General features: G+C 44.9%; 1 protein-coding gene across 6 annotated transcripts in view; it reads right to left on the bottom strand.

Annotated features, from left to right (window-relative positions):
- Positions 1–2,275: 2,275 nt before the first annotated feature.
- The window catches only part of SOX5 (SRY-box transcription factor 5), a gene marked incomplete at both ends in the record, with an annotated part of 351,905 nt that continues 336,874 nt past the window's right edge, over positions 2,276–17,306 (bottom strand). For all 6 annotated transcript variants that reach the window (XM_080914286.1, XM_080914283.1, XM_080914281.1 and 3 more), the window contains 4 exons: positions 2,276–2,579; positions 4,062–4,278; positions 8,742–8,911; positions 11,308–11,420. In XM_080914286.1, coding sequence (XP_080770412.1) covers positions 2,276–2,579; positions 4,062–4,278; positions 8,742–8,911; positions 11,308–11,420 — 804 coding nt within the window. The remainder of the gene's footprint in view (positions 2,580–4,061; positions 4,279–8,741; positions 8,912–11,307; positions 11,421–17,306) is intronic.

Raw genomic sequence — 17,306 nt, 5'->3', positions numbered from 1 at the left:
GGGGGGAATAAAAATAAATTATACATAATTTACTAATCTGGGAACAGCTGACTGTTATTATTATTATTATTATTACTATTATTATTATTATTTAATCATAATTTTACACTAGCAAAAAAGAGGCAGTTCAAATGAAAATACAGTCATGAGAAGAAAACGAAAACGAACAAACAAAATGCCGTGAACAGAAAACCTCTGACACGCAGGTATAATGAGACCTGCTCCATGCGAAACCCCGAAGCAAGACCTTCTGAAAAAGAGAAAAAACAAAAACAGGAGTTTTCTTTTCCTTCTCTTCCTCCTTTGTTACTCATTTATGCATGAGAATCGAACATGAGGGTGGAATTTGGCAAAATAAGAATGGGCTAGAACACCGGAACACAGCTAACCCCTGGCTGCGGCTGCTTGCTCTCCGATCGTTCAACACACACAGTCTTGAGTGGCCTGAAGCCAGACTGCTGTTGTCTGACTACCACTGTCTTGGCCTTTCGGTTGACGACTGGAATCCTCCGACCGGTCGTTCCTGGTTATTGCTCTGAGCCTGCGCTCTGCCCGCCCCCACCAGTAACTGATCTTTAGCAGGCTCAGATTACAGTGAAGGGCCGTTACACTGGTTAGGGGGTGTCTGTGTTCATCCAGGCTCCACTCTGTGGTGCTGCAGTGAAACTTAACCAAATCCCGGTCCTTAGGGGTGTCCTATACGCATGGCCCACACTTAGGCAAACAGTCTCTAACCTCATTGCATGGAGAGACGAAAAGAACGTCTTATAAACCCATCAGTCCTGTTTCCTCATCAGGAAAGGATGGAGCAATGCAGGCGTAAGCTAATTCTGTATTTCTGAAAAAATGGCAAATAGGTTCAGTCAAAACCATGATTGCTTTGCTCGAAGAAGTTTCAACAGGAAAAACAAACACGAGCACGCGTACACACAGATCAGTAAGTAGCAAACATTAGAAAAAGCAAATTGTCCAGGGAGAAGGAGCCTGCAGAAGCATTTGGCTGGCAGCTTCCAGGTCTGCTATGCACATGCCCATGACACAGGGACACCAGGGCCACCCGATAATGACAATACTGGAAATTGGAAAATAGAATCTCTAAGCTCGACACTTAGTCCCATTGCCCCTGGAAGTGCAAAGTCAAGGTTGAGGTTGCTTCTAAGCCCGCTTGCTTGGGAGGGGTGGAATTCTATTCCCACATGAAGGGTGTTGCTCACAATGGCCTGACATCATTCCTAATAGGAATGTATCTAATGTACCATAATCATCACACACATACACACACACACATACACACACACACACAGAGAAATCCAAGATCAGAAAATATTTTTTTCTCTAAATTTCTGTCTCTCTCTTTTCACCTGAGAACGGCACCTACAGTTTCCATTAAAAAAAATAATAATAAAATAAAATAAAATAAAATAAAACGAAACGAAAACCAGTCTCACCAGTTGCTGGTGTGTCAGCGCTTTCTAGGGACTGTCTAAGGTTTAACACTGTCCTAACGGGAGAGGGGATGAGGAAAAGGAAGGACAGGCAAATGAAGTTGGTGATCGCTTCAGTACAAAATTTGGCACTTGCTCAAAGATATAGTGTCATGTGCAAGGGTTAGGGGCCTCTGAGGAAAACTGTTGCTGACTCTGTTGTGTAGAAGCAATGAAGGCAAACGCAGACACTTGTTTTCCTCCCCCTCCCCATACACGCCTCCATCTTTAAAGCAGAGAAATAGAGAGGGTGGAGGGAACGGACGGCTGTCTTCCCCCTGTCTGTCAGGTGCAAGAGAACAATCCAAAAGAAAAGGAAAAGAAAAGAGAAACGAAAAACCCAGAACCACCCCACACCCCCCCCCAACAGAAGAGAACAAAACTTCTTTTTAAAAATTGTAGCACAGAACAACATAACACATTCACAAGCCACTTGTTGGCACTGTGTACCTGAGTGAGGGTTTCTAATATAGAACAAACAGCCATAAAGTTTATTTAAAAAAAAAAAAAAGTTGACGGGTGAGACTTCAGTGCTGGGGTGTAGCAGCTGAGTTACTGGCATTGTTTACACATAGCTTATTTCGATCTCTTGTTCTTGACGATGTTTCCTTGTTCTTTCCTTTCTGAGCCTTTTGAGGCTGAGGTCTATTTGTCAGCTGATGTCCCAACTATTTAAGACTAACAGTTAAAATAACAGTCAGTGTATGAGAGAGTTAATGTGCTTGGCCAGTGGTAAGGATGAACTGGCTAGGGCTTCAAGTCCTCAGCTCACCACAGTCTGTTGGCCCTTATCAGTTGGCTTGTCCTGCGATATGGTTTTCGCTGTCACTCCCATAATCCACATCCGGGTCCTCCTCCTCCTCATCGTACTCCTCGTAAATCTCTCCGTTGATGTCCTCCGCCTGGATTTCCTCTTTGATGTGAGGCTCCTCCCCCTTCACGCCGTACGTGCTCTGAATCACGGGCATCCCAGGCTCCGGGCTGCTGGACACACTCGAATGCTCTGACGGGAGGTGAGGGGATGGCATTCCTGCCATGGCGATGGCACCAGGGTACACAACACCTGCGGTAGCGATGGGGATCTGTGCTTGTTGCCTGTCACGGAAAGAGATGGTGAGTGTAAGCAGGAGGTCTCGGCTTCATGCCCTAGGTGCCACCAAGCTCAAACCAGCATTCGCCCAGTTAGCAAATACGCTCAAACGACATCATCCTGTGTTGATTCTAATGTCTTGCCTGCCTGCGTTGTGCTTCATAGATACGGGGGCACTTGGAATTGCCATTTGGCCATACTATTATTAATTAGGAAAATAATTCTGGCACCGAAAAACTGAGCAAATTTACCCAAAGTAAACTTGACTCTGAGCTCACTTTTTCTTCAGTATGACCAAGAGGAGTTTGTGTCTGTTTTTCCCACAATGGAGCCTAAAGATAGTTCAAGTATAATGGGGGTAAAAATCTCTAAAACTCTCAAAATAACATTATGATCCCCCAAATATGAGAAGATAAAGCTATCTTATTAACCACCTACTATGCGAAACCGTGCTAACCCTTTGGGGGATCAGAGCACCACCCTCCTAGACAAAGCACCCCAGAAATCACCTATACTGGCTTCTATTGTCCCAATCCATGGACTCTTTAGAAACTTTAACCTGGGAACTCCACCGTCTGGACCTTAGAGATTGACTTAGCTGGTCCTGTCCGGGCGGGTTCACAGGCATCCACGTGGGCTTCCTTTTCTCAGTCTTTTGTAGATGTAACCACAGAACCTTGCACAAAGCACACTGGGTCTTTCAAAGAAATGGAGGGTGTGCGGCAGGTTCGACTGCTTTCCCTTTATCATTCCTTACCCTGACTATGTTCTTTCGGAGTGGCGTTTGCTCCCCTGAGTTCTCTGGATGTCAGTGTTTCAGGCATGGGTGACTTTATCCCTGTGTGTCTGGAGAACCCCAGAATGTCACCTTAGGCGACAAGCAGCATCACTGTATGTGGCCTCCCAGTGGGAAGCAGAGGAGAGCATCCTTGGGGCAGGGTTTTAAGTTTGGATGGAACTCGCCGTATTTTAAGTGTGATTTCTACTGTATGAGATGTACACACAGCAGGCGTGTGGTGTGTGTGTGTGTGTGTGTGTGTGTGTGTGTGTGTGTGTGTGTTGCTCAGCAATTGCACAGTATTCAGAAACGAGTCAAGCTCCCAGTGGTGCAATCTGTCCCGGCGGAACACTGGAAGTCATGAAGGGCAGCCAGGAAAAGAACTGGTTAGATCCAGTGGTACCTCTAAGTTTCTAACTGTGAGCAGAAAGACCATGTTTATTATTGAATCGGATCTGCTCTCAGAGAAGTTGGGATAAGACCCGTAGGAAAAGCTGGCAGCTTGCAGTGGCTACCCCTCTAAACCTACAAATATTTATATAGTTTGTAAGTATTTAGGGCTTCATACAGGGTACAAAAAAACCCCAGGAAGAAGGCTGCAGGTTCCTTTTCAAAAGGTGGCTTTGCAACTAAGGAGACAATGGGAGGGGGAATTGTCCCATGTGGACACCGGGAAGATGACTCTCTGCAATAAAGGAAATTCCCATACCCAACGTTGAAGTACTGTCGCATTTCCTGCCTCCGGTTCCGCATGATGGCCTTGTACTCCCCAATACGCAGCTTCTTGCCGTCCACCAGACAGGTGCGCTTTGGCCGAGGCTTGTACTTGTAGTCTGGGTACTTCTCCAGGTGCTGTTTGCTGAGGCGGGCCTGCTCCTCGTAGTATGGTTGCTTCTCTAGGTTGGTCATAGCTTTCCAGCGAGATCCTGTGGAGACATGGAGGTTACGATGCCAATTTACAGTGTTTCTAAGAATCCTTAAAAAGGGGGGGGGGGGGAAGATGCCATGGAGAACAAGAAAGAAGTTGAAAGAAAATGCTGGACGGAAGCCAGAGCTGTATAAACATGTTTCTGATTAGCAAGATCAACTTGAAAGGCGAGATTTCACAAGAACAGAGGTGTCTGCGAAGAAATTATGCACCCAGAGACACAAGCGCTGGGCAGTGTATTATTTTTGACTTGGATGAACAGTTTAACTAAACTTGCCTATTATAGACTGGGAAGCTTAAGAATTTCAGGGGACGCAGTTATGGTGCTAAATGCTCAACATGAATTCATCCCATATTGTGAGTCTGACTTACTGAGTCTTTGAGGGCCCAGTTCTTATCACAGAAGTTCACGTATCATGTGATTTCAGAAACCACATCTGTGGAGTGAAAAATGAAACCCTCTAAGTGGGGGAGGCGTAGGATTGGGGAGGCTGTGTGGGATCCTGTGACAAATCATCGGGTAAAGGCACTGGTGGCCTCAGATGGCGGCTGGAGAGAATGTGCTTCCTGAAAGTCCTCTACCTCCACCTGGGGTGCCCCAGGCTCACAAGGTAAGTTAAGATAGTTTCTAAAATGACATCTTGTCTTCTCACTACGGACCAGAGAGGTAGAGAGACAATGTCCCAGCTGTTTTCACGGGTGAGAACTGATGAGAGCCTGACATGGCCCAGGAAACGTCGTGCAGATCTGACTCATGTGTGCTATGCACATGCGTTCACCTGCTCTGATCCAGTCTGATCTAGCAGACACTACAAGTGCCATGATGAATGTACACGGAGCAAGACTTTTATTTTCACAATCCCCTTTTCAGGGGAAACAGGTCTCATGATAACCTGTGTTAGTGGTAGTGATTTTCTCCCCCTTTATACTGTTTTGTTTTAAATTTAACTTGGATTTGTGTGTGGGGGGGAACAAATTTGGAGTGTCACTAAAAATAGCGTGTTCTAGCTAATTCTCACTTTAGAGATGGATGGATGCCTTGGCTCTGTCAGTGTGACCATGTGTAGTGAGAGTACCCTCAGGGTAGTGGGTTGCTGTAATCTTAAAGCCAGACTTTGAGATCCTATTGCAGGGAAGGCATGCTTCTCCAAAAAGCAAGCAGCTGAGTCAAATGCTCTACCCTAGGAGCTGCTAAAAGCTCCAGAGGGGGAGTGGCCCCCTTCCTGTCCCCAGCCTTAGCCTGAATTCCATCATCAGCATGTGGCAGGGCCAAGAAGGGAAAGCTAATCTGACTTCCAGGTGCTTACAGGGAAGCCTCACTGATGGGTGGGTGAGGTGGTGAGAAGCAGATTTGATCCTGGTGGAAGATCCCATGGGATTCTGGCACTCCTCTAGGGAGAGGGGGGACAAGGGGAGAGAGAAAGAGCATTTTCCCCTTTCCGGCCACTCAGAGCCCCGTACTCTTATCGAAAGACCATCATCCCAGTATCTGAAAAAATGACACTGTCACATCAAGTATGGTGATGGCAGCAGAAAGAGACCAACTAAAAGAGCACGTGCCCAGCCCCTGCCTTCAGGCACCACCTAGGGAAGCGCTTAGAAGAAGCTGGAACCCTAAACTCCAGGTGGAGGCAGCCCATTGCCAAGCATTCCATCCTAGGGATGGGGAGGAGCCTTCAATGTGGGCAGTTCTGCACTGCTAAGTCAGCAAGTACATAACCCACTGGTGGCTTATTCTGGCTTCAATGGCTTCCCAGAAGCAATGGTGGCTGACTGCAGGTCCCATAAACAGTCAGGGAGAATCCTAGCAAAGGCATTGTGGTAATCCACGCTGTCCCCACAAAAAGATGAAAAGGGTTACTTGGTTTGGTTGGTTTAGTCCTGCCACTCTGTACAATAAGGGAAGTGACTTGCTGTCTTCAAAGGGTGGGCTGTTTGCAAGGCAAATGGAGAGACCATTGGGAATGCCTTCTGATAACAAAAGAGTTATCAGTTGCAATGAAAAATATTTGATGCTCAAAGTAAGAGAAAACAAGGAGCCTTTTTATTTTTTTCAGACTCTTCCCTTTTGAGTTTGGTAGTGGGCTCCGAGAGGAGAGAGCTAGCTGAGCCGCGATGTCATCTCTATGGGGCATGTAATGAATTTGCACATTTTACTCCGACTACTGTATATCTAATCAGAAAAAGATGTCCCCCAGTCCCTGATCTCCAGCCAAACAGTAAAAGGTGATTCCTTATGTTAACAATTTCAGCAGAATGGCTTATTAAAACCAGATTTTAGGGTATTATAAAATGCTTAGAAGCCCTTTAAAATGTCAACTAGGATCCCCAGAGACTACATAAAATGTCAACCCAGCTCAAGCGCCTGTTTTAAGCAGAATGAATTAGCAGCAGGCTGTCGGAGGCTGTTATCCAAAACAATCGGTAAGGAGAAAAACATCAAGCCTTCTTTGTACTTTTCTATGAAATAGGCCACTCAGAACCATCCTGTGGCCATTTGGAGGGTTTATATTCATTTAAAGATATGACTAAATATTGAGGCCCCCAAAACTTCTGTGTTTAATTTTTCAGGTGACTGAACTTGCTCCATGTCTAATTACTATGGCTGTATCAGAAAGGCTTGGGCTGGAGCCATCTCTATGGAGACTGTAATGGCAGAGGTGACATGTTGAGGCTCACCTTAAGTCAGAAAGGATTTTCCTAGCCACTTATGCTATATCACAAAGAGTCTTTGCTACATTTCCTAGAAAAGAATTGCCTTTTAAAAAGATTGTCTTAAAAAAAAAAAAACTTTTTAAGGCTTTTAATTCTGCGTGTGTTTGCCTATAATTGTGGTTGCCCAAGGTGCCCTGGACGAGGGCCTTGGACACTCGGGACCTGCCATTGCAGGTGATTCTGAGCCTCCCTTCTTGAGGGCTGAAAGCCTAACTCTAAGGAAGCAAGTGTCCCTAAGCAGTGAGCCACCTCTCCGGGCTGTCTGCTCTTCCTTGTAGAACAGAGTTTGAGCCAGTGAGAAGGATTTAGCACTAAGCTCCTTTATCAAGTGACCCCAAGTGAAGCATGTGTGGCATGTTCATTTGGCCAGACATGGAGACCAGACATGGAGACCAGACATGGTCCTAGCATTTGGGAGGCACAGGCAGGTGCATTTCTAGGAGTTCAAGGCCAGCCTGGTCTGTAGTGAGACTCAGGACGGCCAAGGCTGCATAGTGTGACCCTGTCTTAAAAAAACAAATTTGCGTAATTCGTGAGGAGGAGAGGATGAAGTAATTAAAGGGATGAACAGGTCAGAGCTGGTGTGAACATTAGGGAAATCTGTTCCAGCTTCATCCTTTCCAGCACTGTATACTTTGTACAAATTCTGTGTTTTCAAAGGTAGGAGCCCTGCTTCTGCAAAGGGATGCCACTTGTTCTAACGGTTCAGAGTCCGTGCATGTATTCATCTGGAAACTATTTTGGGAGTACAGCACATGCATGTACTGCGTGCACTCTCTATGTGATCTGATTGGATTACGAGCTCCTTGTGACCTGGGTCGCACCCACCGCCTTTGTCGGGCAGAGTCCATTTACTTACATGTGTGGGCAGCCAATTCTTTAACACACCCTCAAAGATATCGCTGTACAACGTACGTGTAATTCCAAGAGCATCCTTGGCTTAATAAGCTTAAGTAGTTTAGGCTTGTCTTGCTACCTATTTTGCAAGGCCTTTTTTTTCCCTGCTGGAGCTAGGTGCTTTTGCTCTGAAGTCTTACTGTGAGCGAATGGGCAATGTAACATAGGTCTGGCAGCGGTTGTGTGCGCCGTGCTAGTTGGAGATGAAGATGAAGAGAATGAAGTTAGCATCATCATGATGAGGTCAAAAGACAAATGGAGAATGAAGCCTTTGTCTCCCTTCAGCTTCACCTGGCTCTTGCCCTGAACCAGTCACATTGATTCTTTATCTGTGCCCTCCATAGTCACCTCCTTGTGTGTCTGTGCTCTGGGCTAAAGGTATATCTTGACTTCTTGTACACTGGGAGCCGCAGCAGTGGGTAAAGCTGCTTTTTAAGTCAACTCAAAACTGTGCCATGTTCCTAAATGTCCCAAAAGCATAGTATTCTGTAGGGTTTCATAGGTCCCATGTCCTCTCCTCCTTCTTCCCCCAGTGCAACGCCTATACGAAACAGAACTCCAGAATCCTTATGCTTCTTCAAAGGAGGACAAGGGTGGGCTGAGCCCTGCCTGCCCAGTTCACAGATGGAACGAAGAAGTGAAGGTCATGGGATGCTTTGTGGTCCACAGGGCACTCAGTGCTAGTGCTACTACTATTCTGGAATATTAGCAGACGACATGACAAGAGCAGCCTGCCTTCCACACCATTGTCTTTCCGTGAGAGCGGGAGGCAGCTCAGCACAGCACAGCACACACAGCACAGCACAAGGGGTCTCCTGACACTCGCTCGGCCCTCCACAACCCCCTTACCCAGTATCTTGCTGATGTTGGAATTGTGCATGTCGGGAAAGGCCTGAAGGATTTTCCTCCGTTCATCTTTCGCCCACACCATGAAGGCATTCATCGGACGCTTTATGTGGGGCTCGTTGCTACCACGTCCCCTGGATTCCCTGTAAATTCTTGACTCCGAGACTCCAGCACTTCCTAGAAACAGGGAACAGCAGCATTTATGTCAGTGTTGAGGCTTTGGCAGGGTTCCTTCCCATGACTGTTTCCTTAAGCTATTAAAATATCGGAAAACAAAAAGTACTTCTGATAATGGTACTCGAAGTTCCTAAGACAGATGCTTGCTTATGAGATGTCTGCGGTAAGCCTGAGGCAGCAAATTCGTTTGGATTTTTAACCCCGTTCTCATTTCTTCTTGGGTGTTTGAAGGACTATGGATGGCTTCAGCATTCACTTTAGAGAGTCCAGAGGAAGCTGGGACACACATTTTTGGACTCCATGGGGCAAGGGGTGAGTTAGTCTCTGAAGCTAAGAGACTGTGTGGACTTGAAGTATCTGTACTCCTGTTTGTTTCTGAGGACACATTAGTAAACATAATAGACAGAGTTTCAGTCAAAACAATATAAGTCTCTCCCTTTAATGGGGTTGGTGTTTCTTTTCAATCATGTGTCATTATATGTAGTGACTGTATTCCTTGCCCACTGGATAGCTAGAAGAAAAGAACCAAATTAATGTGTTTATTACTATTGGTTCTTAAAACAAAACAAAACACATGTTCCACTGAATGTTATTTTTCCCTCCTAACATGTTAAGTTATCAAAAAGAGACAGGCTGATGGCTGTAGTTCAGATATCAAGGCCAATGGTGACAAGGGACCCATTCTCTTCACACTGAGCCTCAGGAAGCTGCATGCTTCGTCCTCTGGCCTTATGGGACTTCGTAAGTCATCCCGCACAGGGTATCTGGAGCCAAGGAGCAGAGATGCTCGAGTTCAGGCAGTGAGAATAAAGGGAGCCTGGGAGCAGGGCTCTCTGCAGCTAAGACTCCACCCTTGTCATTATCGATCAAAAAGCAAAATCCAGCTTGGATATTTCTAGGATCTGTACTACCAACAAAAACATGTCTCTTCCTCTCCGGATTCCCTCCCTTTCATCTGTATACCTTAATTAATTTGAAGAATCGGTAAGTAATCAATATTGCTTCTATACAATTGGCAAACTGAAACCAACACCGTGGCTCAAAGCTCAGCATCTCTCCACTAGCACGGGTGGTTTGAGCTCATCTATTACATGCTCCTTGCTCAGTGTAGACTGGAAACTACTTTGCATATGAGCACCGTTAAATTAGACAATGGAAACACAAGCGTCTCTGCTGTGGTGTTTGTCACCAGAGCGAATTTTATCATGCAAGCATAACTTAAAATTGATGAAATGTGTTACGAGCAGTAATTGCCTCTCGATTGACAATCAGCAGTTCTGATGCGCAACAGCATCCTTCTGAAATGCGTTTGTAACTAGGGAATGATCGTGGCACATCTGCTGTTTCCAGTTCTTACACCTTACAGCAACATAAGCCACGAGCAGCAGTGGGGGACTCCGTCAACTCTAAATAGGCTCTTTGTATGTACATAGGCCAGGTTTATTCTGGGAAGGGAACGGCTGCCGGAGCTTGTTTTTCAGGCTCTCCAATTGAACAAGCTCAGTTGCGGCAGGATCGTGGAGGTAGGTATGGGAGCTTGGTTAGCTCTTGGCTGGTGAGAACCTCGATGGCCAGAGAATAGTGGGTGCTGAAGGGTCTCGGGGATCCCTCTCTTCCTGTTTGAGTTGCAATGGTTTGCTGAGATTGTGTCTTTTCTAGCCTGCAGCAAGGCTGGGCCACGGAAGTCCTAAAACACACATTACCTGGTACTGGAAGGAGAACCCAGAGAGTTCTGGTACCAGAAGAGAGAAACTTCTTTTTATGCATTCTTTGCGGTATCAGCTGAACTGGGTGCCACCCCAGCTGTCAGCCATGCTGTCTGAAGTGACACACAGCTGAGGTATTGGCTAGGCATGAGGGGCTTATATGCTTAAGAGTGCTGTCTAAATGTTGGGTCACAGTAGATTTCTGTCAGTGTGTAGACAGCGTAGCAGGTAAGGCTGCGAAATGCAAGAACAACTGTCTGGGATATTTCCCCTGAACTGTGTGTTTAGCTGATCTGCAAGCTGCAAAATGCACTATGGATAGGTTGCTCTACAAAGTTCGGCGTAGAGGAAATAAGGGGGCGGGAGGCTGTGAGAGAAGGACATTTGCTCTAGAGTCATGTCATCTTAGTCCTGTCTCTGCCACTTACAGCCCCCTTATCCTGGGGAAATGTGATTCCAAACCACTGGGGGTCAATCTTCTTGTCTGCAGCACTGACGGGTCCCCATTGGCGTGGAAAGGTGAGCCACAAGGAAGGGGTGCTTGGTGCACAGTGACTGTGCAGTGTGTGCGCCCCATGGGAATGGTCGGGTAGGCAATGGCCTTTCTGCCTGTTTGTATGGCTGTTTGAAGCAGCTCCAAGTCCTCCCTCCCACTCCATCCTGGAGTATAAGTGAGTAATCGCCACAAACCGTCAGAATCCCCACTCATATTGAAGTCCATCATTCCATGGCTAAATTTCCCTTCCTCGTTCTGCTTGACTGCCAGCTGCTGAGTCAGGCTCTCCAGTGTTGTTTTTTCCTTTAAGAAAAATAAATTTAAAATGAGAATCTTGAACCCATAATTATTCAAAGACATTTCTCCCCTTGGGCCATATAAAATAAAATTGGCTTCTAGGAGTCATGGGATATTGGTATACTCACCTTTACATGTTCAACACAGCACACTGCGGCAATTAAGGAAAGTAATCAGCAGGGTTTTGGACTCTTTCAAACCCCTAAAAAGTCTTGGCATTTGGGTTTTTTGTGCCTAAAGGAGCTAGGTTGTGATCCTGGGAGAACAGCTTTCCCAGTCACAAAATGCTTGTAGTGATTTCCCATCAGCAACCTGTTCTGTATTTGGAAAGCCTGGCTCATTTTGATTCAGACAGTAGAGGTAGAGAGGTGGCGTGAGGCTTAGGGAAAGCCTTCCAGTATTCAGGTGAGCAAACAACAGAAACAGGACCTAGAGACTTGCCCTCCAGTTGCCACCTTCCCAGATGTCTTTTGCATTGACCACACCCGGTCATGAAGGCACACAAATATTCATCACTAATTGCTTGTCAAGCATCCAATGGAAGTGACCTGTTAAAGGCCACAATTTGATTTGAATTGCTCAGCCAAAATATTGAGTTGGTGAATTTTTGGAGATAGAGATTAAATTAAATCTCAAAGTCATCTGGTCATTTAAAAGCATGTAGTAAGTGCCTTACATTTGGGGAGAGCATGGTGTTAAAAACTAAATGATGTTCAAGAAAAATATAATGTTTAATCTCACCCACACAAGATATTAAATTGCTTCCAAATTAAGAAACTGGATGACTTTGAGAACAGGAAAGAACATTCAAGAAGAGGCTGCTGCCCCTCTCAACTTTGACAGTCACGCTCTTTGGATGATGTGGTTCCAAGACAGCTTCATGAAAGGCAGCCACTGGCTTCTATAGCTTTTGCTCAAGTCTCTTGCTAAGGTCACCCGATTGTTGGAGAGTGTGTCATGAAAGACATTGGCGGGTCATAGACACGGCAGAAGTGCTGCCCACAGTAAGATGTTCACAGAACATCAACAACTATTGAAGATCATTGTCTATGGGAGAAAGAGCCCAGCAAGTACACTCACAAAGAACTAATGACATACAGGTTCTCCAGACCAGTCCAGTTCTGGCATACCTCTCACAACTGTACAATTGTAAGAGTCAGATTAAAATTGCTCTCAAGTCTTTGGAAGTCTGAACTGTATTCATCAGAGTCTCTATCTGACCTGATGGAAAAACTATCAGCATACAAGATAACTTGGTTTACAGTCACTCCCATAGAACCACCCAGCAGTAACTCGGAAGGAAGTCAACGCTGACCCAATTTGTTTTGGGTTTTTGATTGGTATTTTTCAGTTTTGTACCCTCTGGATTTCTTCCTTTCTCCCCACCCCCAAGGGAAACTGCACTCAGCAGAATTCAGATGTGCCAAAGATCCTAGCTTAATGGTCTGTTTTTGTAATAAGTGCAGCCATTAAATGTGCACATTCACATGCACAAGTATACTTACATACATATGCATGTGCACGCCGTGCAAGCACACACACACACACACACACACACACACACACACACACATACCACAGTGACCTCCATCAACAAAATTCAAGAGTGCCCTGGTCAAAAAAACATGACAGTACTTCTTTGCAGGGGGACTTATACACACACAGTACCTTCCAAATTTTGAAAATTTGATTCAGCAGTTTGCAGTCTAAAGACTATCCAGTTTGTATGAAAAATTTTTCAAAAGTAGAGTAGCAAAATAGAGGCAATCATATTAGGAAAAGAACAAAATGTAAAGTGTCTTCTAGGTCCCTGAGTCCATATCTGTAGGTGCCCATCCTCCAGAGATACAGTGTCGGCGTCTCCGAGTTACAGCTGGCTAGCTGCTGCTAACAGACACATGAGCACGGTGCATTGAGACTATACAATTAGCCTCGGCAGAGTGCAGCCCCTCACGTTGGTCAGAAAGTTGTAGGCAAGAGGAAGTAGAGAACAGTCACTCTGTGTCTTGTCTCTTTAAAGACATTTAAAGAAGGAAAGGAAGATGTGATTGGAGGGACTGGAGGGTGTGCCGTATGTCACCAGTGAAGACAAGACAAAACCAAGCCATGTCCCTAAGACTCACGTGAATTCAATATGACATGAAATTTTGCACACATTTCTCAGGAGCCTGGGTAGATATTGTTTTATACTGTAACAGAAGTAAATGGGGATGATGTGGTGAATCAACAAAAGAGCGTGTATTGGATTTAAAATAGTTTTCACTCTCTAAAGGAGTTATGTTCCAAGGAGAAGGATTCAGCCTGATGTCATAAACACTGGTGATTCAAAATGGTCTTCCTTCAAATTTACCATATCATCAACTAGCTTCTGAAGCAGGGGTTTTCAACCCGGGGTCTCAACCCCTTTGAGAGTCAAATGCCTCTTTCGTCACGTTTGCCTGAGATCATTAGAAAACACTGATAGCTACATTATGACCCATAACAGTAGCAGAATTAGACTCAAGAAGTAGCTACAAAAAATTTTTATGGTTGGGGGTGACCTTAAAGGGTCACAGCGGTAGGATGGGTGAAAACCACTGCCCTAAAGGGACCGGCATGGGTGCTGTCATGCCTGAGACCAAGTCATTTGAGATGATGCCCTTTATCTTTAATAGTTCCTTTAACACAATCCTTTATTCATGTGTTCAAATGCTGCTGGGGATAAGAATAGTTGGACGCTCAGTCCTCAGACTTAAATTTTGCCAAGGTAGAATCCAGCTTCAACAAAACAAGGAGATAAACGTAAGAGGGGGAGCAGGGTATGGTGGCCCAGGCCTGGTGACTCCAGGTTGTGGGAGGCTGAGGCTATCCTGAGGCACACAGTGGGAGTTAAGGTATCTGGTGGTACAGAGTCAGACCCTGTCTCTCTTTTGAACAAACCAGGGACAAGAAAGACTGACCGGGTAGCATGGTAGACGGTGAGAAGATGTTAGCAATCACATGCACAGACCGAAATGTTGATGGATAAAATTTTGTACCAACCTCACAACCTTCCTCTCCCTCACAAGATCCAATTAATAAAGTGATATCAATGATAGATTTCATAGATTTGCCAAGGCATGCCTCAGTTTCATGAGCAGTTTTCTAAATCACACATGCATGGTCCTTAGGCTGTCCTTGGCCCGTAATACTCTGTAGAAGAAGATCTGAAACCTCCCCACCCTCACACACTTAGAACAGCAGTAGCGAGATGAGGACCTTTAAAACTGCTGACAAGTTTTTTTCCTGCTGGGCTCGTCTCAGAGTGGATGAAAATAATTCCACCAATGTGGCCAAAACAGAACTTTGTTGCAAATGTGAGTAGGAGCCAAACAAAGTGAACCATATATATCCCTCTTGGTTAGAAAAGAGCAATTGGACAGCAACCAGATCTCTTTTGGAAATAGACTTCTATTTGGCTAATTAAGCCTCATATAAGTCTGCAGGTTTATAAGGGAATATGTTCGGCCAGTTCAAGATTCTCTGGGACTTTATGTGATCCTATGTTGTACGGAAGGAGGGCCAAATTATTGCGTTTAGCCTGAAGAATAGGATGGTACGCAGCAGCAGTCCCAGCCCCTGGGGAAAATTTTGCAAGCCCAAGAATAGGCTGCTCAGTGTAGTGAGTTCCGGGCCAAGGGACAACCAGACAGTCTTGATCTCAGAAAACCAAGGGAGTAAAAGAAAGCCACCCATCTAGAGCAGATAGCTCCGGGGACTAACACCCGAGTGATTTTAAAGCTCTTCTTAGAGTCTTCGAGTTCACCTTGTAAAAGTGCAGCTGACCTGTGGCTCTGAAGCTCTCCCTCTGGCAAGAATAATGGGAAAGGGTCATTGGACTGTCTGTCTATATGACACTGGGCCTGTAGGGACCCAACAGGAAGGCCAAAACGGATTCTTTCTGTTGGATTGGCAGAAAGTGACCAGGAGTCACAGTGAAAGGGACATATTTAAGATAAGAACGTCTTTAGATAGGTCACTTAAGAAATCTGAGTCCCAGAGTCCAAACTTTAAAATGGGATTTAAATGCAAGACAGATTCTCATTGGCTGACAAATGTTTAAGAAATTTATAGTTTTGACATTAAAGAGAAAACTTTGTGGGGGAAATGCTAAAGAAAAAAAGACAGTGTCAAACATACAGGGCTCAGAGCTTCAGTTTCCTACGGCGAAAGCAGAAAATACCTATGATGAAAGTCAGATTTGAGTTCTTTAAAAATGATCGCTTTCCCTCCCTCCTCATGCATTGTCTACAGCAATGTAGTTAATGTTTGCGTTTTTTTATTTCATTTTCATATGTAGGGTTCATAGGATGAGCGCAATTTCATGTCTGTACCTATCCAAAACTCAGGAATTTTCTCCATTCTTATTACATCAAATTACACAGAACAACCGACTATTCACAAAGGACAGAGTGGCCGTCTTTGTTATCTTTCAGGGTGTAGCTGAAGCACGAGAGAGCACAAGGTGGACTTGGATGAACACAGAGTCTTTTCTTCAGTTCTCTGGTCTTAAAGTAAACAGTGCATGGAGAGAGAGGTGCCCCCACTCCGTCTCTGAGATGGGGATTCATATGGCAGTGAGAATCGCCCCCCACCAGCCATGCCAACTGAAGGACTGAGTTAGGCTGTGGATCGGCTGCCGTAATGGGCATGTCTGCAGTGAAGCGCACGGAACCACACAACAATAAAAGGCACATGTATGTAATGACAAAACTGTGTGTTGACTTGGTCGCAGCTCAACCCCTCTGGCTATGCTCCCCTACTCCACTTTTATGGTCTCCTACTATACTCGTGACACAGAGAATAAAGGAGAGGGATTTCAGTCCTCTAATTATGTGAGCCTCACAGTCCTCCAGAGACATTAGAAGATGAATCATAACGTCATGACTTAGCAGCTGGGGATGTTTTCGTCGGCTTAAGTAGAAGACAGAGGCTATGTGGATGTCCCACCCCCCAACTCTCGAGGAAGAAGCTATGTGGACGCCCACCCCCTCAACCATCAGCTCTGTTCTCTTCTCGCATATTGATAGCTCTCTGCTCTGTCAAATCACCGTCCACCCACATAAACTAACAGCACAAATGGGAGAAAAGGCTTTCTTGTAAATTATGTATAAATTACATAGAAACACACACACACACAACATACACCATGAAACAAAAAAATCTTTCTTCCAGCTTTAACAGACACATTTAATAGACCATGGTAAAATTTGTGAGAGATTTCTTTAACTTGTATCTTTGTTCTGTTATGTACAGACGCTTGGGTCGTTTGGGCTCCAAGACCCTTAACAAATGAGAGAATCATAGAAGTTTCTGGACCTGCCAATTGAGGGGTTGGAGTATGTTCTCTGGTCTAGTTAGAGAGAAAACTAGCCTTAGCTAATTATGCCCCTTCCATATCCTCAAATTCATTTTGAGATTTAGGGTTAGGCTTGCTCTACATATGATCTCCTGCTTTGAAGTCTGGTAGCCAGCTTCATGATATGTTTCTTAAAGTATAATTACCTCTAAACTCACCAGTAAAGTGCTCAGAAGGAAACCTACTGGGAAGGCATGCTTCCCTACAAAGTGACCTGAGGCTAAAAGTTGATGAAAAAGGCAGAGAAAAATCACAATTTCTCTACTTGATTCTAAGTCCAGCTTAACAATGAAAATGACAAGATTGTGACATAATTTGTTATAGATCTCTATTAATAATTTAAAAATTAACAGGGAAAGGGGAGACATTTAAAAGGGTTATGAAGAACACTCCAAAGTTTCTGGGAAACAACTAATCGATTTTTTCACGAAGAAGGAACATTTGGAAATGAAACCTACACACTTGATACATGTTTCAGAACCCACGGCTCTGGGTAGGCAACATGGTAATGGCAT

This window comes from Micromys minutus (assembly GCF_963924665.1).
Source record: "Micromys minutus genome assembly, chromosome: 3".
Lineage (NCBI taxonomy): Eukaryota > Metazoa > Chordata > Mammalia > Rodentia > Muridae > Micromys > Micromys minutus.
Note: the sequence above shows the minus strand (reverse complement) of the source record. Positions and strands in the feature narration are given on the sequence as shown.